This window comes from Cyclopterus lumpus, chromosome 19, assembly GCF_009769545.1.
Source record: "Cyclopterus lumpus isolate fCycLum1 chromosome 19, fCycLum1.pri, whole genome shotgun sequence".
In the NCBI taxonomy this organism is placed as follows: domain Eukaryota; kingdom Metazoa; phylum Chordata; class Actinopteri; order Perciformes; family Cyclopteridae; genus Cyclopterus; species Cyclopterus lumpus.
This window is the reverse complement of record NC_046984.1, coordinates 9,460,685-9,483,686: the sequence shown is the minus strand read 5'-3', so window position 1 is coordinate 9,483,686 and position 23,002 is coordinate 9,460,685. Positions and strand designations below refer to the sequence as shown.

The following is a 23,002-nucleotide window of genomic DNA, read 5'->3' as shown; positions in this document are numbered from 1 at the left end:
AGCTCCCCACTGCCTCTCTCTCTCTCCTCTGTCTTTTCCTCTTGACTCCCTCCATCCTCCTCCTCCTCTTCCTCTTCCAGCATGCCGCTGTCCTCTCCCCCTCTTCTCCTCATTTTTATATCCACTTGAACTATTCATGCATTTAATGTCTAATGATACACGTATAGCTCACTCTCTCCCTTCCTCTCTTTCTCTCCCCCCTCCTCTTTCCCTCTCTAGTTTCTGCTTCTCTCTTCACCACCTGTTAGTTAGTCTCCCTCTCCTCTCCGCGCTGGAATCCCCTTTTTTTTTATGAGGAGTTGCACACTTGCGCTATCAGTGAGGTAAGTCAACGTTTGTATTATTTTATTCTGAAATACAGACAGGTTGAATCTGCTTCATTGTTCTGCTTTCCTTTCCTTCTCCTTCACCCACTATCGCTATCGTTATATCCTCGCTTTACATATCTGTTTGGTTCATTTATGTTTTTCCTGTTTGACTCGGCATGAGAGAATTAAAGCAAATGCTGTAAAGACCAGATGGGAACATTTATTTATTGTTCTTTCACAGCAGACAGGTGCAACATGTGTCCGTCTGTTTTTGTGTTTTTACCTGCTCCTTCACACCTTTCAACACACACTGTCCCTCACACACATTGGAGTTTACTCATGCCTGACGGCCTGAAAATAACTTGGCGGCTCTAATTGACAAGTGCTCACTGTCACTATAACTGATGTGCTGACTGTCAAGCTCTAATGAGTAGCTACACTGTACCATCCCATCTGCCTTTCAGCCAGCAGCTCGTTATTTAAAGGTGAACGGTGCCCGCTGCAGGGGCCCATTGTATGTAGGACACAAGAAAAGAAGACGGAGAAGAAAAATCAGCCAAGAGAGAGGGAGAGATAGATCCTCACATAACTACAGGTGGAATAATGGTGTCTCAGAAAGTCTGACGGAGAGATAATGACAGCGCTAAAGAGGGGAGAAGAAGAGAAGAGGTGGATTATAAAGGTGGAGATGAGACAGTAGAGGATGTGGGTGGAGGGAGGGAGCGTCTATGCCTGTGATATGACTCTAATTTAAAGTGAAGGAGCTAAAAGAGGAGGGGGGGAGGTCGCATGTTGCGGAAAGATATTCCTGACTGCCGGCTTCCAGCCCTCTCGGAGCTGGAAAACTATGTAACATCACTATAATACATATATAGAAGAGAGCCATGCATGAGATACTGTACCGTTTGTGGTTGAATAACTCGCAGCCACTGAGCTACTGTATGTAGCTGACAAGTTGGGTCAATATTATATTGTAGTTTACAGGAATTATGTAAAGTAGTGCTCGGAGGCTCAGAGTCGTGTATGTAAACAAGGTTTAGCACATGAAAGCCTGTGAAGTGTGAGGTTAAATCTGTTGCTTATTATTCGGAGTCTGAGAGTTTCTCAGCAACACGATGATGGTGAAAGGAGAAGATGAGAGAGAAATTCCAGCTGGCAGCATGAGAGCGATCAATCATGAGCTCCCCGTAAGCTCCTGCTTCCCCGCGAACTGTAAGCCATCAGGCCTCCCGGCTGTGTGGGTGCTGCTGGTGGTGCTACTGCTGGTGGTGACGCTCGGGCAGCGACGGTTTATGGACACATCTGCCAGGAATGGGAGGCGACTGACTGCGCACATTATATCAACAGACACTCGCTCGGCAGCCTGCAAAACATCTGCATAGAAGGAGATAGAGTGTGTGTGTGTGTGTGTGTGTGTGTGTGTGTGTGTGTGTGTGTGTGTGTGTGTGTGTGTGTGCGTGTACGTGTGTGTGTGGAGAGAGATGAATTAATGATCTGACAGAAGTGTTTCCACAGATGTTTGATGGCATGCCTTTGTGAATGTATGTGTGGGGGGTTGTTGGAGGATTATAGAATATATTATTCATAAGCACAATAATTACTAACTACCGATCCATAAATATTTGTAATCAATTCTGGACACAATCACAGGCAGTTTCATTAACTTGTTTTTACCTTCCCCCTCTTCTCAATGCTGTGCAATTATTATGCCTAATTTTAGATTATTTCGCTGTTGTAATTGTTGTGCCGGACTGAAATTGTTGACTGTTGAGGGTTTATCTGAACAACTGGTTATAAGGAGATCCACAGTGCTTTGTCCTGAAGGAGTCTGACGTTATCTCTGCGCCACTTAATTGAGCAGGGATGAACTCTGACCAGCGCTTAAGAATTCATCAATCTTCCTATTGTGGTCCTTAGTGGCACCAAAATGGCTGATGCTGAATTTCAAAAGGAAAGATGTCCATCACGTTGCACTCCAGAGCCAGTGGTCCGTCAAAGTCGGAAGTTTGCATGCTGGCACACTGCAGCATGTTTCAGAAGTTTGTTTCATCTCCAGCCAAGGAAAAGCTGTATGAGCTGCGATGTTTATTACCCACTGTTGTGCTCACAGCAGAGAGACTGGACCAAACATGACAAATGACCCTCGCTGCCTGTAATTCTGCTGAAGGTCAACAGTCAGAGCCACTTTAGCCATATTGACTTTATCTTCACGACTGAAGGGTGTAGAATTAAGCCGTTTACTGGGTTTGACCTCAGAAACAGAAGTAATGGAACAATAAGGAATATTTAAAGTGTTGACAACCTTGATGCAGATGAGGAGCAGATTAAGTAAAACGTGTGTTAATATTAAGCTAGTTCAACATATTAAGAAGCTAATACCACTCTCATGTCTGTACGTTATGAAGCTTCAGCCAGCCGTTACCTCAGCTTAGCATGAAGACTGGAAACACAGGGAAACATAACATCCACCGACCATAATAATTAAAAATGGGTATTAATTACCTGTCTCTCTGTACAGACGTGAGACAATCAATCTTCTCTCTGCAAGAGAGAGAATATGTGTATGTTTAAGTATTAATATGGATGCACGTTTGACAAACTGCTCTAATGACTGCATAAGTCAAAAATGACATATTCCTGTTTTTCTACTTACTTCTGTTTGTGGGATTCCAGTCACTATAATTAAGTCAATATGACCACGAATGTCCTAATTATTTCTTTATAAGTCCCTCTCTGTGTCCTGAGATTCTCCTCATTTAGATGTTTCTAAACTTCGCAGACAATCGACTCATAGCAAGTTACACTAGCTGATTCTCGCCCTAATTTTGAAGATTGCCAACAAATGCCCCAGATCAGAGGTGAATCTGCAATTGCTCCTGTGGGATTTGTTTGAACTTTCTACACCACGATCCGGAAGATACAGCGATGCATCGCAGACGATCGAGAGATATCGAGCACGTTAAAAATGTGGACCGATCTGCGAGTCCACATCGTGCCGTGTGAAAATCGTTTTGACGGGCAATGAAAGCAGCACTGGCCTAAAGCCAACGAGAGCGTAACACACGGGGATTATCAGTCGTAACGCCTACAACAGGACATCAGCAAGCATGGCTATGAGAACATAGTTTATATCAGAATACATTTGCATGCACGCAAGCTTCTCAATTATTTGAAATCAAAACAAATGTCCTTGTCGAGCCACAATACAAACAGGCAGCTACCTCAATTGCGCTCAAATTACTCTCTTTGACGAAAAGAAAATTGTATTCTCTTCCTTCCTGGTTTTCTTTTCTCGCTTTCATTCAGCAAATTTGAACGCTCGCTTCATGATGACTTCCATTATTGAAGGATAAAAAAGCGTCCGTCTCGTACATTTGTTCTTACTTCTTATGTTTCGTTGACTAGTTTGGAGACCAGACAGACTTGTCAGGGATCCCTCCTCGTGAAATGTCCTGTAACGTGGGACTCCAGCTGTCACTGATCACTCGTGTAATGTGCAAACCACAACAAGTCAAGACACCCTGTTAGAAGACAGCCAGTCGTGTAATGTGATCAGTACCGCAAAGTGATGACTTTGAAAGTCATGTAGTGTGTAAGAGACGTTACAGACGACTCAGAGGAAGTGCCAATACATACAGTGCAAATACTCACTTCCCAGTTTAGATTGATTAATGCAGAGAGAGCAGAAGGGGGGTTGGGGGGATGTTCAGTATTGAGGACAGAACGCCCCCTCAAGGCCTGCTGGCTTTAGAAAACAAAAGCTGTGAGGTATTTGCAATCCACCCCCCTCTTTTTATTTTGGGAAGAGAGCAGACACATCAGCCTTGTGGTCAATTCCACTCCCTGCTGCCACAACTTTATATAATCACCAGGACTCGTCCCTCCTTTCCGAGTATCCTGAAGAGCGCTCCAGCCTTTAAAGACTTCCTCCCGTAATTACCTGCCAGTCTGAGGAAGATTGTTAAGCACTTAAGTTAACATGTGTGCACACACGCACACAGTCATTTCATTGAGGATGATTAGGATTCAGTGGAGACCCTTATTGTCCGTTATGCATTATCCTCCCTGATGGGCTCGAGATTATTCAGATGCGTTCAATTGAAATGCAAATGTGTCCCCATCCTCTACATATTTTGTCATCTTATGAGCAATGTCTTTCTTTTTAAGAGTTCTATTTATGTTGGAGGAGGTTTCAGAGCAAGAGCTGTTTGAAATAAAGACTTCCTATCACAAGAACTTCTTGATGACAAATGAAAAACTCTATTAGATGTGAAGATATCTCAGTGATGGCCGTTACAGGATGTTATATCACCAACCACCTTACTAAGCTCACTATATTTCAACAACAGCTCATATTTGTGGATCAGTGCCTTGGCTCTTGCTTCGGCTCGATGCATTCGGAAATGACAGTTATTGTTCTGCTGAAAAGTGTGATTCAACTCTTCCTCAATCTATCTGTCACCTTCCCTGTAGTGCTATGACTGTGCGAAAAGGGAAACGTTTAGGCATCTCCATTCAGGAGCACATGGCCATCGACGTATGCCCGGGCCCAATCCGCCCCATCCGCCAAATCTCTGCCTACTTCCCTCGCCTGTCGCCCACTTCCTCCTTCTCCGATCCACTTTCGCCCAATCACGTGGCAGCTCCCACCGCACTGAGCCCTGGCGCCGCCGTAGGAGGAGGGAGCAACAGCCTATTGCCACCGCTGTTACCAGGGGCGGCGGGCGGAGGGGGCTCACTGTCAGCCATGAGCAGTATGGACACCTCCATCGAGATCGACAGCTGTGACAGCGATGATAACAGTGAGTCACCTGAACTTCACAACTTGGGTTCACTGAAGCTGCTTGAGCCCATTAAATAGAAAATAACTTCACACAGAGGTGGATTTGGGCCAGAAGAGTAATTATAAAAAGATTTACATCAACATTCTTGATTTTTATAAGCAATGGGTCCTTGATTTCATAAAAGAAACAAGACAACAAAAGCAAAGACAACAGTTAACTTTCTCAACTGCAGCTAGCAGACTTTACTTGATGAGTTGTTTTAAAGCACAGTGTCCAGCTGTAAAAGTAGCCTTTAAAGAAAAGTACAACATTTTGCAAATTACACTTTGCATTACTTTTCTTCAAGAGTTAGTTGGTCTTCTCATCTCACTCGCAGTAAGAGAGTGAATAGGGGCCTGATGGAAAACACTGCCATCGTGTTGCCTGATCAGAACAAACCTTTTTTGCAGTTTGCTTTTAATTATTATTGTTTTTAGGCAATCACAACATGACACAAACTATGAACTTTATGCCACCCAATGGTTAATAGCACGGTTTAAATTGATGAAAACAACTTCTCGAGTATAAGCCACTAATTGACCTCCAGGCTGTGTCTACAACATGATTGTAAGTTGCTTTGGATAAAAGCGTCAGCTAAAATGACATGTAATGTAAAATGCGCTCTGTCTTATCAGGCCTCAAGTTATTTTCCAGAATGTTTTATTGTGATTTCTGAGTGTCTTTCTGAGTGTCTACATGTCTTCCTGCCATCATTCTCTATTCAAGGTAATAAAGTAATAAAGCAATTACCAAAGTAACTGAAAGATGTTAATCAACTGTCTTCCAGCCGCCTTGGGGACGTTAGAGTTTGACCTACTGTATGAGAGAGCATCCAGCTCCTTACACTGCACCGTCCTGAAAGCAAAGGTAAACAACATGTCCTCTGAAACTCCAGCTAGTTGGTCTTGTAGTGATAGAACATTTTATTTCATTTATATTTGTATAAACCATATTTGTGTCTTCAACCAGTGACACAAAAAAGCTGTTCAGTTCTTTTTCTACCAAAACAAGTTAAATAAATGTTTTACATTATTACATGTCATTTTAACCTAACAATTTTCTTGTGTAGAGAACATCTGTTGTCGTGACAGTCTATATTTTCTAATTAGTGTATAGCAGAGGATTTTCAGGATTCAGTTTTTAAATGATCTCCTCACCTCTCAGTCTGGTAATTGTTTAACAATGTATTACTGGTGTTGGCAGTTTGCACAATGTTTTTTCCACCTAGTATTTTATATACCTCCCTTATATTTTCTCACTCTGTCTTTTTTAGGGTCTGAAACCGATGGATTTCAACGGTTTGGCTGATCCTTATGTCAAGCTGCACCTGCTGCCGGGAGCATGCAAGGTCTGCTTATACTGACTTGGTTTTGTTCCTGCGTTTAACTGAAAAAGACTCTCAGTAACCTGTTTGAGTCCACACTTAGTCTAGCTGTAATTTTGAGCTGTATTGTGAAAGTGCCGGTGCAGACCAGTACATCAGTTGTAAAACAAAATGACCTTCCTGTTGCAGGTTGTTTGCTCTTCTGAGAATATTGTTTTCTTTTCCTCTCTGCTGTGATGCACAGGCCAATAAACTGAAAACCAAGACGGTTCGCAACACGCTGCACCCTGTGTGGAACGAGACGCTCACCTACTGTGGAATTACAGAGGAAGACATGTACCGCAAAACACTCCGGTAAATGTTTGCTTTATGTCTGGCTATTTCTGTCTCCTTCACTTCCGGCCTCTTTGCTCTGTCTTGCCCATCAGATAACTGACTCTTGCTTACAAAGGAAGTCTTATCAACCATCTCAATCACAGTCTCTCGGTTTTTAGGCCTTTATCCTCACTCCCCTTCTATTTCCACTGATCCTCCTCTGTCACCTCACCTTCTTCATTCCTCCCCATCCACACATCTCTCCTGTCCACTCAGATCAGGAAAGATCTCCCCTCACTCGTTACAAACCATCCCTCTGTCTTTGTCTTTCTTTCCGTCTGTCTCACTGCCTCGCTCTCTTTCCAAGTTGCAGTGACAGATTGAGGTCAGACTAAGCACCACGGGGTGTTTTAATTTCATTGACCCCCTCCAGAGGTGATGAAAGCTGCGAATTTTCTCTGTCTGTGACTAAAACTTTGCCATGGCACATGTGGGAGTGGGATTTAAATAGGATCGACGGTTGATCTCTCGGGGGAAATTAGAGAAACTGGCCCTACAACAGGCCATATGACACTGTGCTAATTCAGCAGAGGCGTTTAAATATTACCAGACAGGAAGTTTAACCTATCGAAACATACAAACATGTTATCGCCTAAAATGCACAGATGTTTGACATTGTCTCTAAAGTGACCGTTTCGTCACTTTTTTACATCCCTATGGAATTGTTTTGAAGGGTTAATCCAACCCCTTCATTCATCCAGAACTCAATGTAACGACAAGATATGCCACTCTTTAAAAAGAGCAGAACTCTTTTCCACTACTTTTTAGAGCTGTATTGTTGTTTCTGCATCCAATTTTGAACCAGCCGCTACAATAAACTGCAGCATCAGACAGATCAGAAGAACAGTAGTTTCAGAAAGTACCATTTTAAAATAATGGCAATAAGCCTTATGATGAGAGGAAGTCATGATTGACTTTTTCTTTCTTCCATTTTCATTCTTCCTTATTTTTCTGCTATCTAATTGTGAAGGGCTCACAAAATATCTGGTGTCCCAAGGCAATTGGCCTCTTGCACCTTATTCATTTATGCATTAACGTTTTTATTACCGGAACCTGAGGGCAGCAGGTGACTGCAATGTTTAATGCCTCTGGTCACAAATTTAGTTAGAAGTTGAATAAAACCAAGAGCGAAGAGCCTTCAAGTTCATATCAGCCGTCTCTGAAAGATTGTATTCTTAGTTTTCTTCCTCTTATTGCATGTCTTTCGTTTACATTTACATAAAGCCCAGAAAAATGCAATCTGGATGTAGCATACTGATTTTCCACTTCTGCAGACAGTATAGACATGCACATTGTCAAGGCGTACATGAGTCCTCACACGCACACAAACACACACACACACACACAAACAATTTAAATGAATTCTTCCATTTGTATCTCTCCCTCTCACCCACATCACTCCACCCCTTCCTCTGGTTTTGATTTTACACACACAGCCTCCCTCCATCTCCTTCCCTCTGTCTGCTGCTCCCACCCTATTATGCATTTCCGGTGACATTATGGCAGGTGTAAATGTTTGCCAGCCTCATGAATACGGATTGACTTAATGCACTTTTACACTATCTAATTTTACACAGGAAGGGAACATCGCAATTACTTGTATTGTACAATTTACTTATACAGATTCTGGATTTATATGTAGGTTTTTCATTAATTCAGATCAAATCTATGTCAACAATTACCTTTGCTTATGATGTTGCCCCAGCGTTAGGAATAACTAACTCCACCACTCTTTCTCACACACACACATCTGTCTTACTCTCTGTCTCAGTAATCAGCATCTCTTATTTTTATTCATATTTCCCCCTCTCCCTATATTTGTCTCTCGCTATTTCTCTTTTTTACCTCCCCCTCCTTCCTCTGTCTCTCACTCCCAGGGTGTCCGTGTGCGACGAAGACAAGCTGACACATAATGAGTTCATCGGGGAGTCGCGGGTGGCCCTGCGTCGCGTGAAGCTTGACCAGACTAAACACTTTAACATCTGTCTGGAGCACCCACCCCCTGTGAGAGAGAGGGAGGGCAGACGGAATAAAAGGGACGATAGGAAAGAAAGACTTAAAGGACAGAAAGGGGGAAATGAGAGTGTATGAGGGAAATAAATGACTTGAGAGTACTGTAATATTCAATATATTAAGGCTTCCTGTCTGACTCAACCTCACATTTTAAAGTAGAAAAAAGAGAGGCAGAGGTGAAGAAGGAAGGCAAGAAATTGTTTATGTGCCGACAGAAAGCCATTAAAACGTCCACATTTGGTTGACTGGTGAGGTGCACACACCTGGGTCTCATTATGAATAAAATAGCAAGTGTGTCTGTACAACCTCTGTAGCATCTTTAACAAAAGACTCAAACAAATGCTTCCCAAATGCAGTATTCTTATTTGACAGTAAACAGCACATAGATAGATTGGTTACTACATAAACCGAAACAATCTTAAATATTTAAAGCAAAGATTGATTTAGTGTTCATTAGTTGTAGGAAAGGAATATATTGATGCATCTTACAGTTAAAATACAAACAAGCAAACGAAAGAACAGAAACGAATAGTTCAACAGTTTACAGTTGCAGCCTATGCAGTTATGTTACATGGCTAAAGATATGTGGACACGGACACTCCAGCATAACATCCAGATGTGTTTTTTGAACATGTCATTCCACAACCTTAAGACCATGGGCATTAATCTGCTGCCATAACATAACAGCATAACCTTTGTAGGAAGAGGGTGAGGGATTTATTCACATTCAGCCACTACAGCAGTAGTGAGGTTGGCCTCTCATGACGAGCGATATCAGAACATCCAGAAGGTGTTTGATGATGTTGAGGTCAGGGCTCTGTCAGTCGAGATCTTGCACACCAAACTGGGAAAACAATATGTGTCTGGCTTTGTGCACAAACTGTTGACTCAAATATCATTGGATGATGTAGAGCATATCGATTTCTCTTCATTGGAAGTAAAAGAACCATAAGCAAGAAAAACAGTCCCAAAGGACTACCCAAAGGACTGTATCCTATACTTTTGGCCATAGTATATTTAGCATTAAGTGAATACCAGCTATACTGAGAATAAAATATATCAAGTAAACAGAGGACACAGTATCATATCTATTCTTATAGCTCACAAACAGCTTTTTGTGCAGGCTAAATGTCAGCTGGGTCACGCGTGGGAAAAGGGTACGTAGAGATTGGGAGAATAAAGGGAGAGTAGGAAGAGGGGGAGAGGAGGAACGGTGGAGCGTAAATGGACAGAGAGCGCAAGTGAGAGAGATGAGAAACAAATGGATTAAAAAAATAAAACCGGGGGGGGGGGGCTTGTGTGTAAAAAGGCTGGCTTTTTGTTCTCGATGAGTTGGAAAGGGCTGCTGGTATTAGATTGCCCTCTGAAGCCGGTGGCCACTCGGCGATCAAACGTTAAAGCCCCTCTGTCATCCTGCGAACCCGGCGCTGTGTCAGGCCTGTCATTTTCAAAGTGGCATCACCCTCAACTCGATACGTCTATCCCTTTCTGTTCATCCCCCTTTAGCCTGCTTGTACAGCTTTACTGTCAGTCATATCCCCTTATCATTTATATCTTTCTCTCCTTTTATGCCTCTAGCTGCCTTCACCGACTGCGATGAGCACTGCTTTGAGAGGAATCTCCTGCTACCTGAGAGAGGTGACCACATGACTTGTCTTATTTAGCTCAACTTGTCTTATTTAGTCTGTCTGTCTGTCTGTCTGTCCTGACAGTCCGTCTGTCAACCTGTCTTAAAGGACTACACGAAACCCAACATGAGACTCGTGGGACTAGAAGCATTAACTTGAAAGTATGAGAATAAACATGTTAATATTTCAATTTGGCGATCAGATTTCCTTCTGCGAACCATGATATTCGCCTGGAAACAAAATATCAGTTTTCATTTTAGAATGATCAAAGCAAAAAGTTTATATTTTAAAAGTGCTGAAACGAATATCTGATTTATCAGTTAATTAGCTAAGCCAATTGATTATAGGTTGAGGTGTTGCTGCTTTACTTTTGTTAATGACAAAAAAAAGAAGCATATTTGTCACTATTTTCCAACATTTTGATAAACTGAACAGTCAATGGACCAATAACTGCATGTTAATATTAGTGCCATTCAAATTAAAGCACTTCCCACAAAGTGCATGCTTCAGATCACAGCTAACCATTCTAAAACCATATCAGTAAACCATAACTAAAACCACTATATCATATATCTTTCTGCCATGATATTTTCTGCCCTAAGACATGATCATGCATTTCATTAGGCCAGCATTTATTAATTGTTGTGAGGCAATTACCTAACCCTAATTAGTTCTTAGTGTCTCGACAGATGTTTTTCGAGAGATGATTTTAGAGCCTCTCATCACATATTGGGTAAATTAACAAACCAGACGACTGGTGGAGTCCTTTAACTACACGAAGATAACTGGAGCTAAACTGCCGCTTCTGTGTTTCTCTCCACATTCAAGGTTGTTTAATGCGATCGTCTCTCCAGTTCTCTCACCCACCCACACATTTATCTCTTTCCCATCCGTCTGTCACAGTGTGCGGCTGGCTCCTGTTTATTTCCACCATCCTAATGAGTTGCTCTCTATCGATCTGTGAAGGTCTGAGCTGTTCTTTCACCAGATACCTAGTGCAAATGATCCTCACTAATTGCAAGTTTTGAAGTCTCCTATTCAGTCACGGCAGATGGCGGACTGGCTGTAGGCAGGATGGATGATTCCCTCAGATAGTCACAGATATATCTGGGACTATAAGGAGAGGTTGAAAAAAATAAGAAAAGAGAGATGGAGGGGAAAAAGAAGGGGTGCAAGCTGTTGAGGCAATTGGAGAAAGGGAGTATGGATGGAGGAGTGTGAGACTCGTGGGAATATTGATTGTCCTGGCTGTGTCCGCCTCTCGCTTGAAGATAAGACTTAATGAGAGATGAGGAGATAAAGGAGGCTATTTAGTGATGGAACCTATTTTACTTTAACATCACATTGTAGGCAATAAAAAGAGCACTTTTGCATCTTCGGTGGTGAAACAGAAAAGATAACTTGAAACAGATGCCACCTGCAGTGATGAAAACTGCATGTCTTTCCTATAAATAACATACATGTATTGGTGCTGTTGGCCATGAGGGTGAGTCACAGTCACTGTGAGAACATCGTCTTCCACTTCTTCACCCTCTGCTGCTGCTTTCTCTCTTCCTTTTATCTGTCACTCTGAATCTACTCGGTTGTTCCGCTTGTTGTCAAATGCTTTGCAAACCGTTTGATGTTGTCCGTGGAAAATACTCGAGCCGGGAGCGTCAAAGTGCATTAATATGTCTCCAAGGTTGATGCTTCAGTTTGTCCGAGAATGCAGTGTAGTACTTTGTGTTTGTCTCCGAGCTGTGAGAGATGAAGTGAAATGTCACTGAGCTCTTTAGGTGTGTTTACATCTGAGAGAAAGAAGAGAGATGAACAAAACCATAACCGTGAGTCTATTTGTTTTCCGCCTCAAATTTGGCAGTAACAGTTGAGTAGGCTGGAATCATGTTTGAGACCCACACTGAACTCTATTATTTTAACATTTATCCTGTCACCTGTAGCAATAGCTGCTGTTCAGAAAAAGTTACATAAGCTTACTTTGATGTCTGCTGTGCGCATGCAGGAAGATCTGCAATGTACTGCACCAGTTGTTTTTTACTGCAGCTTTAAAACTCCATCAATTTATGTTTTTGCCCTTAGTGCACATAAGACTGACAATATCCCCTTATCAGGAGGATACTTCAAGCACAATTGCAAACTGCTGAGATTTATTTAGATTATATTAGATTAGATATACTGTCACGGGGGGGAGGGAACTGTTGAGGAGGACTCGGATGCAGAGAAGAGGTTTACCTAACCATCATTTATTCTCAACAAAAAATCACAGGAAAATTCCTGGAAACAAAAAACTCCTCCGAAAAGGGATGAACGGGGAAATGCTAAACATAACCTGAAAACAACAAAAAAAACTCTCTTAGCGAGGAAAGGAGAAAATAATACTCTATAACTAGGTTCGGCATAAACAAAACTAAGACTTGGACTTGACCATGACATAAGGCGGGATGCAAGGTGAAAGGACCTGACACACTGGCACAGGACAAGGGATGACGCCAACCTTAAGTACACATGAGGGAAGTGGGGAAACAGGTGGACACAATCAAGAATCAGGGAAGACAATCAGACTGGTGACACATGAGGAAGGGTAAGGAACCTGAAACGAGAGGAGAGTTAATTTCCAAAATAAAACAGGAAGTCACAAAACAAACATGGACACAGGACAAAAACCAAACTTGACATACAGGTGTGACATATACTTTATTCATCCCCAGGGGGAAATGTATTTGTTTCAGCAGCAAGCATGTTTACAATATATCCAATACAATATAATAAAATGAAATAAAATAAAATAACAGGGCATATTACATTTAAGAATTTAAATAATGAAGGAAATTAAAATTAAAAAATTAAATTAAATTAATAAAAATAAAAATGCAAAGTGTATATTAAAGTATAAAGTGAAAGCGGTGCAAGGTTTATTGATGTTGTTCAATTTGAGGAGGATCTGGCCAGAGGTGATTTATTATACAGTCTTATTGCAGTGGTCAGGAATGTTCTCCTGTGTCTGTCCTTGTGACAGCAAAGCTGAAGCAGTCTGTTGGAGAAAGTGCTCCCCTGTCCCTGCAGTAGGTGGTGGAGAGGGTGGTCCGGGTTATCCAATATGGACAATAATTTCCTCAGTGTCTTTTTCTCCACCACCTGTTCCGGATAGTCCTGTTTGCAGCCAATGATGGACACGGCCTTCCTCACCAGTTTACTGAGTCTGTTGGTGTCACCGGCTCCAACGTTGCTCCCCCAGCAGACTATGGAGAAGTACAGAGCACTGGTCCAACAGACTGGTAGAACATCTCCAACATCTTGCTGCACACATCGAAGGATCGAAGTTTCCTCAAGAAACTCATCCCCTTCTTGTACACAGCGTTGATGTTGGCCTTCCAGTTCTGTTGTCGATGGAGACACCCAGGAACCTGTACTCCTCCACCATGTCCGCATCCTCTCCCAGAACTCTCAGCGGTTGTGGAGCCGTTGTCTTCCTCCTAAAGTCCACCACTATCTTTCTGATCTTGGCCACGTTCAGAAGTAGGTGATTTCTACCGAACTACTCCACAAAGTCATCCCTGTACTCCTCCTCCCTCCCGTCACTTATACACCCGACCACTGCAGAGTCATCAGAGAACTTCTGCAGATGGCATGACTCTGAGTTGTACTGGAAGTCACTGGTGTACAGGGTGAACAGGAAGGGAGACCAAACAGTTCCCTGTGGGGCTCCAACATCACTGACCACCGTCCCAGACAGCACGCGGCCCAGTTGGACATACTGTGGTCTGCCTGTGAGGTAGTCAGTGATCCAGGAGACGGTGGACGCGTTGACCCCCACCACCCGCAGCTTCTCACTCAGCAGCAGTGTGGATGGTGTTGAATGCAATGAAGAAGTCAAAGAAAGTGATTCTCACAGAGCCACCGGTTCCATCCAGGTGCGACTGAGCCCGTTGCAGCAGGTAGATGATGGCGTCGTCCACTCCCACACGAGGCTGGTAAGCAAACTGCAGTGGGTCCAGTGAGGATTCTACCTGCGGTCGAAGGTGGGCCAAGACCAGCAACTTCATCACATGAGATGTGAGGGCAACTGGTCGGAAGTCCTTGAGGTCAGATGAAGTTGACTTCTTTGGAACAGGGACCAGACACAACGTCTTCCACAGCACAGAGACTTCCTCCTGCCTCAGGCTCAGGTTGTAAAGGTGCTGCAGGACATCAGACAGCTGGATAGCGCAGGTCTTCAGGACCCTGGGGCTGATGCCATCAGGTCCTGGCAGCTTTGCCTTGGTGGAGTCTCTCCAGCTGTCTTTCTCACCTGGGTCAGTTGTCACAGAGAGGAGGGTGGAAGAAGCCTTTGTGCAGCTCACCAGGGGGGAAAGAAGGGAGGTGTTTGGGAGGTGTTGTTGAGACAGATGAGGGCTGTCAACAGTTTAGCTGTTGGCCCTCTCCAGGGAGCCCCCTGGTTGTCTCCCTCCAACCTAGAAGCCAGTTCTAACAGAAACAGAGCAACACCAGCATTCATTTGAAGTTGTGTTTGAGTCAACAAGTCCAATATTCACACTCCTTTTAGCAATGTTTTGCTTTTCGACCAACTCCTGAGGGAAATATCTGACTTACTAAACGCTCCATTATATTCACCAGTCGATGCTTTATCTGTCTGCTGGCTGAGCAGGTTGCGTTTTAACCCTGAACCTTAAGTCACTATTTATCAGCTACAACTGCAGCTTACACATCTTTAATATATGTTTTTAAATTCCTATTTCTTGCATCCCCTTTTTCTCTCTTCAGTGGGAGACTGAGCAGCAGAGAAGTCTTGAGGAGAGAGGCCGTTTGCTGCTCTGCCTGCAGTACTTCCCCCCGGCCAGTGATGGCGATGTGAAGGGCGAGGCCAAAGAGAGGGCTCTAGGCGGGCTGTGTGTGGGTGTCAAACGCTGCGCCCACCTGGCAGCCATGGACGTCACGGCTACTCAGACCCCTATGTTAAAACGTAAGGATGACATCAAACACTAACTGAAGCCCAATGGAGTAATGTTACTACCTGAGGGATTAATTAAGGAATACACAATTTAGGCTAACGGATTGACATTTCACAACCTCATTTTAGAACAATTTCCACCTGACCTATATTAGCGTCAATCTCCCTCTCCACCTGCTTACCGGTATTTGGTCTTAACTGGCTGTTGACTCATATTGGCCCCATGAATCACCTTTTGTCACCAGTCATGAGTGATAGATGGCTTGAGTTAACCCTGCACACGGTAATAGTGACACATGAGAGCAGCTTTCACACAAGTGGAAGCCATTGTGAAATATATCACTCACCGAGATAATGGTAACAGTGTGTGTGTGTATTGACAGCCTTCAAAATGGATTGAAAGGCAGCGACATGATCTGGAGTTATGGCGTACTGCATCACGGAGGAGAGTGTTATTGTTGGTGTCATAGAGGTTCTTTGGAGCTGCATCACTCATTGATGAAAGAAAGGCAATACTGTGTGTGTGTGCGTGTGTGCGTGTGTGTGCGTGTGTGTGCGCGTGTGTGCGTGTGTGCGCGTGTGTGTGTGTGTGTCACAAGGTCCTCGGTTGAATGATGCACCCTGACAGGAGTTGGACAAATTAGCTTTAAAAATCCCCCTTCTTAACTGGTTGTTCTCCTGAGTGTTGGTTCTGACTTTGAGCTTGTGTCTGGAATGAGTAAAACACTAAACAACCTCCCGCCATCACACAGATACACACACACACATACAAACACACATAATGCTAGGCACGCTTGCCTCACATTAGTATACACAACAATCCCCTTCTCCTTTCCCATCATGTATTAAACCCTCACTATGATTTAACATCCACCAAACCTACGCATACATCCCTCACACATCCAAGTTAGTACATCATGCACCTTGTTTCGTTTTGGATGCGTGCTCGCATCTTTGCCCTTTGGCGGGAGCTTTTCTCCCAGATGCTTTGTTGTGTCTGAGAGCGTGTGGGAACATATGCTCTCCCGAGCTGTGGGTGGTGGGTGGAAAGCAAATGTGAATAGAGATTTCACCACACTCCTTCCAGCTGGCTTAAAAATATCCTCAGAATTTAATGACACCTCACGAAGGGATGCTGGGCTTTTTCAATCTGTGTGTTGGTGATCAGTCCTCGCACTCACATATGGTTAGTTTCACAAATAATCTGTTAAAGAGGTCGACATTTTGGGAAATATGCTAACTCGTAAGCACTTTCCAGCTGAGCGTTAGATGAGACAATTAATACCACTATCATGTGTATACAGGAAATATGAGGCTACAGCTGGTTAGCTTAGCTTGGCACAAAAACTGGATTTGGAGGGTAACAGCTAAAATGTCTGTCTAAAGGTAACAAAATCCACCTTCCAACATTAAATATCATAATAAATATGTTCTCTTAAGCTGTGATTTAACACATTTCTACAGAGCCAGGCTAGTTGCCCCCCCCCCCCCCCCCCCCTTGTCTCCAGTTGCTGTGCTAAGCTAAGCTAATAGACAACTGGATGTAGTTTCATATTTAACATGCACAAATGTCTCTCAGAAATGTTCACTTTACAGCCTGTTCCTAGAACAGATAATAAAACATCGTTACAACGGCCTTGCTCTGTGTAGTAGAATAAACCAGAAAAAAGGACAACACTCAGACAATGCAATTAAATAACATAAAATAAATAAAAGGAGCTATATAGACACCACAGCAGGTGTAAAATAAAAATCCTTCATCCTATTGAATCATTAATCATCATTAATCCACACACAAATAAATTAGTCGACACACCTCTTATAGAAACAACCAAGCAATCACCAAGCAGACAACACCGAGATGTAAACGGTATAAACTCCACCACGGCCACAGCCACAATCACACATGTCAAAGGAAAAGGAAAGCTGCAAAGGTGTCGCAGTGCACGCACACGCAAACATGCTGCAAAGCTGATGTTGTCATCTGTACAAGTGTGTTGTTGTACTTGTGTGTCTGGACGTCATTCCCCCAAAATCTGATTCATCTCCTATCCTCTTTTATTTTCAAAGCTTAATAGATCTAGTCCACCCAGCCTCTCCAGTATAACCAGCTTTGAGAAAAACAGCAGAACGTCCTCTCACTCATTAAAAGTAAAAGTTCCTCAGTGAAAGGAGAAATCTCTTTCCTGGGTCCAAACACTGAAATCCAGCAAGGTAATCACAGCCATTAGGATCCAACCAGAGTATGTTAGCATTTAGCCTGTTGGACAGACAGACCTAGCTTCTACCTGTTGAGGTGTGTTTGATTTGTGGCACTTAGTGTGCCTGTCGTGTGGTGCATAACCAGTGATTATTAAGGCAAATAAAACCTTCTTATTTCTGTTGTTGTGTTGTTCACACATTAGAAAGCCCACCCCAGTTTTCGACTGCACGAACTTACTCTGACTTTTACATAGTTATCCCCGGTGCGGTCACCATTATTGCTCTTCCTTTCAGCAGTACTTTGACCTGTGAAAGGTAATGACCAAACTCATTATGATGGTATCACATTCCTCTGTCTCAGGTACCTCAAGCCAGATGTCCAGAAGAAATCCAAGCACAAAACAGCGGTGATAAAAAAGACTCTCAACCCGGAGTTCAATGAGGTAGATATGATGCATGTTCGTGTCTGTGCATAACTGTGGAGGGGAGGAGCGCATTTAGTTGAATGTAAAGAGACAGCTAATTTATATTGTTACAGTCCTCAGAGACATCGCATGCAAAGTCGCCGCAACCTTTTTGTAAGACAGCCAATTATCGCTTGTGTGTCTGGTGGGATCTTCTGACCTTTGCTCTCACTCCTCGCCTCTCCTTTTCCCCCCCCCCAGGAGTTCTTTTATGAAATCACGTTCTCAGAGTTAGCCACCAAGACGCTGGAGGTCACAGTGTGGGACTACGACCTGGGAAAGTCCAATGACTTCATAGGTGACGTCATAAGCAACTAATCATTTCCTGCTGCTGTTGTATATTTGGATTACGGATTTGCTACTCCATTAGCAGTCCAATAATGTACCCATGGCAGATGTGACCAAAGATATTCTAGGCTATTCCCTATTTTCTTCAACTAAGTGCAGCACAGCAGGGTTTAGTTTCCATACAGCTGTATGTCAGTGACAATTAAGCTGAAAATGAGCTTTATATATCTGAATAACATATTACAACTTGTAATATATAATACAGTTTCCACCTCTAATTTATCTTTTAAAGTCTAGATTTTAGTTTCTTACAGTAACGTCTGGTATTTTTTCCATTTTCTATTTTCAACAAACCCTATCAAAAGACTCACAATAGTTTCAGATTCTGTTTTCCTCTTAAACAAATCCAGCTAATTTAAAGCCATAAAGCCAAAACCATATTTAATCATATCATCAGTCTCGATTTCCTTTTAAATTTAAATACGTTTCGGTCTGTAAGTAATTACAAAAAGCTATTTCTGCTCATAAAACAGTAGGCCTACAGTAGAAAACCAAACAACTCAATAACACAAAGTAGAAGATTTTCAATAAACCAAAAAGTTGTAGGTTGGAGCTACAGCTAATTACGCCTCCTCTTCATACAATACACAACCTATTTGGCATCAAAAGTAATAACATGCCATTCTGAATACATTTCTACATGTATCCATTTTGAAACAGACTCAGTTCCTCACTACAACTGTTACTACAACATAAATCCACCCCTTAAAGTGAAATGATCACTGTTTGCTTATAAAACATGCACTTTCCTCTCAAGTCACATTAACTTTCTTTTCTGTCTCTGCACTGGTTAGGCGGTGTGTCCTTAGGGTGTCACTCGCAAGGAGACACTCTGCAGCACTGGATAGACTGTCTGAAGAACAAGGGCAAGAAGGTGGAGCGCTGGCACACACTGACTAACGAGCTGCCTGGATCCACACTGCAGGAATGAACTGATCCACTTCCACTGCACTGACACTGGAGAGACTGCCTGGCGAGAGACGTTTCATCGCATGCTCTGAGGATTTTCTGCATGACTATGAAGGATTCATATCCTACTTACCTTGTCATACATTAGATCATTATTCATAACAACATACCCAAAGGGAGTCACACTCAGAGATTAATGCTATAATCTCGGATCTAAATAGACCTGATGCAAATCTAAAGAAACAGTTGTCACCGCAAAGCATGATCATTCTCATAATCACATTCATCGGGGTTCATGTCGCTTTTGTGGATTCAATATCAATCTAAATGGTCCTCTGCACTGCTTCCAACTGTTCAGATCTACAAAAAAAATTAGAAATCGCGCAAGAAAAATTGAATGAGGGAGAAATCTGAATTCTGCAGTTCAACTCTCATGTGAAGTGTACTTCCTGTATATGCGGGCCTGTTATTTATTGTTATTAACTGCTGACATTAGAACTCCACCATTATGACCATCCATCTCACGGCACACATACCTCTCCCTTGCAATAATGTTTTGCCTAATGCTTCCGAAGACCTCCAAGTGGTCTTACTACTGTCGGGCATTTTGTATCTATTGATCTGATTGTCATGGGGCTGCCTGCAGAAAACAAGAGAAACAATTGGTTCTTCTATGTTGATGGCTTGTGTCAGTTATTTGCATGTTTGGTGTTGATGGAGCAAATATGTGCCAGGCTCTGCTGCAGGATGTTCATCATTGTGTTGTTCCCAATCCTCCTGCGGTGTATTGCTCTGATTAACTGAAGACGATTTTTTATTTAATTCAAGGGTAACAGCTTTTTTTTTTAATGTTGTTCCGTTGTTTAATGTGTCAGCTCTTATATCACAGTGTCAGTTTCTTGTTGGTGACACGCTGATGTTGACCTAATTTTGCTTCACAATCTCTGTTTGGATGTAGGAGAAGAGTGATGTAATTAACAGAAAAGTTTCAGAGCAGATTGGTTTGTGGAGAGCTGTGCATGGCCATACTCTGACACGCCGTGAATAAAATCATCAGCATGTGTTTGATATCTAAATTACAAATATGAATGGTGTATAGAGCACAGTGTTGTCTGATAGCTCTCCATGCTGCTGCTTACTGTGGACCGCATTGACTAAGCTGCAGGTTTATCTCGGTCTTATGTGGTTAAAGAGGCATGCTGTAATTACCAGTGGTGTTCATATGTAAATAGTATATATCGTGTTTCACTTGCTTTGGGTGTGCATGATTGTTTTTCATAAAATGTTCCTATTGCTTTATCTTGTGCATTGTTGAATTTCTATTATATTTTCCCCAAAGTGGCCTCTTTCAAACTCTAATGTTTTTTTTACTGCAGTTCAGTGGCAATCCAATAATACTAATACTACTAGCCAATACTGCCACCTAGCCTTCAAAAAAGAAAACACTTTACACTCGAAAACAAACACCAAATGTGCGAACCTGTTATGTTTATAATGGGTCAGATTAAAATGCACTCAGTTAAGGCTTCAAACTCTTATATGGATGACAAGAAACGCCATAATAATTAGAATCTCTACTTAATATTTAATATTTCATTGGTTTTTTTTTGTAAACAAGGCAGAATAGGGGCAGCTTTGATTCCAATACTCTTGAACTTATTAGAAACAATATGACGCTTAGTAATAGTTTTACACTTCAATTCAACAGTGTGGACAAAGGTGAAGTCAGGAAGTTAAACCCTTCCTGAACATGGCTCAGAAGCTGACACACTGGACAGGAAGGTCTTTTTTCTCCCAGCCAACTACATTTCTGGTCCCATATGTCATATATTAAATATATGTCGAACGGAAAGTATACTGTATATCCGAGTATTTGGTAATAAGGAAACATCATTTCTTTCCCTAAAGGTGGTGGATTGACATACTTGCCAGAACAGCAGATCCATCAATATTCTCGCAGTACTTAGTAAACTGATGGAGAGAATAGTCCATTCACTACTACAAGATTACTTTGACTGTAGTAGTTTAAATACTAGATCTCTACTCCACACACAACTACACAACTACTCACATTTGTTCAGGCCTAACACACATGACAAACTACTGGTTAAAGGAGATGGATACCTCTCAGATGACAGGTGCAGTGTTACTAGTTTTGATGATAGAGATCATGATAAACTAAAATGCTCTGGATTTAGATCAAGGGCCATCTCACGTATGAAGAGTTATCTTTCATGCCGAACTCAAAGGGTGTATCACAATGGGGGATACGGTTAAATTACTGGGATTAATTATAAATAGTGGACCGTCATGGGTTGAGCACATTGACGTGATGTTTATTAAAATAGGCCGTGACATCTCCATGGCAACACAATGTCTTCCTTGTGCTCCAGAACACATTCTACAGCGAGTAGTTAAATCTTTCAGTTTAAGCCTCCTGGACTTTTGCTGACCTGCATGGCCTTCATCAAAAAGTGTACCGAGTAAACTACAACTTGCGCAGAACACAGCTGCATAAGAACAAACACAGAGAGCATGCATTGTAAACTATCAGGATTACCAGTAAAGAAAAAGCATGTCTCAACAATGTCACACTCTTTAACAATAGCATGTATTCCAGCCGTCAAATTTCCAAATGTTGAACATTTCACTAGAACAGCAGGAGGTCACCTCATCCATATTAGTATGTCTTTGAAAAGTCAGTCATCATGGCATCAATCATTGGAATAGCTTTGAAACACTTTACATTGGTCAATACGCCAATTAAAAATACATTTAAGAATGCATTACTTAAGCAGCTGATCAATAGTTCAGTGTTTGTCATGAATAATGTTTTGTTCTTATTCCCTGGTGATGGCCCTCGAGAGTAATTCATAGACTAATAATTACAAATGAGGTAAGTGAATGGTTATGAATGTTTTAAGTACTGCATTTTAATATAACAGAATTAGAGGTAAACCTTAGTTAAATGTATAGCATGACTCAAATTGTTTATAAAGTATGTATAGGATGAACATGATGTACCATCAGGAGAATTAGCTGGTGCCATTGACATCAGTTAATGGGGATCCTTTTAAATAGATGGAAATGGAAATGCCTCCGAATTTACAACATCAAATATTTTACTAAGGAAGGATTACTAAGGAATTCTGTTGCTATCCATCCATCCATTGACTACTATATTTATAAATCTGAGGAAACAGACATGAAACACTACTGTATTCCTTTTTCATCAGCATCCTGTAACATTTATTGCACTTGTTAATTGTTCCTTTTGACAAGGAGGTCAGAGGTCAGGACATTGGGATGTTTTTGACAAAGACAAAGCCCAGAGTATATTGAAAGAGCATCATGCTGTGAGTCAGAAGAAAATGTATGGACATCGATAAAGAAGCTTGGTTTCGACTTTAAAAAGAAGAAGGAAACACACACCAAGCTCTTTGCAGCGGGGCAGTTTCTGATGGTTTTCTTGTGTATCCTGAGTGGGAGGTTGGAGTGGGAGTAAACACAGATACAGAACATTGCAATAGTCCAGGTCCATTTGTGATAAAAACAAGAATGCGTCTCTGCAGATAAAATAAATCTAATCTTATACATTTTAGAAAGCTACAGGGAGGTGGACTGGGCTGCTTTGCTCAAAGACCTTAACTGAGATTACTGTTA

General features: G+C 42.1%; 1 protein-coding gene across 1 annotated transcript; it reads left to right on the top strand.

The window, feature by feature from the left end:
- The first annotated feature begins 265 nt into the window (after nucleotides 1-265).
- LOC117748771 (double C2-like domain-containing protein alpha) lies at nucleotides 266-20,544 on the top strand. The gene is given in 12 exon segments (XM_034558836.1): nucleotides 266-323; nucleotides 4,782-5,110; nucleotides 5,919-5,998; nucleotides 6,405-6,479; nucleotides 6,700-6,809; nucleotides 8,708-8,834; nucleotides 10,422-10,481; nucleotides 15,230-15,398; nucleotides 15,401-15,428; nucleotides 17,980-18,061; nucleotides 18,284-18,380; nucleotides 19,225-20,544. Coding segments are annotated over 12 exon segments (1,326 nt in total). The 5' UTR covers nucleotides 266-291; the 3' UTR covers nucleotides 19,362-20,544.
- The last annotated feature ends 2,458 nt before the right edge of the window (nucleotides 20,545-23,002 follow it).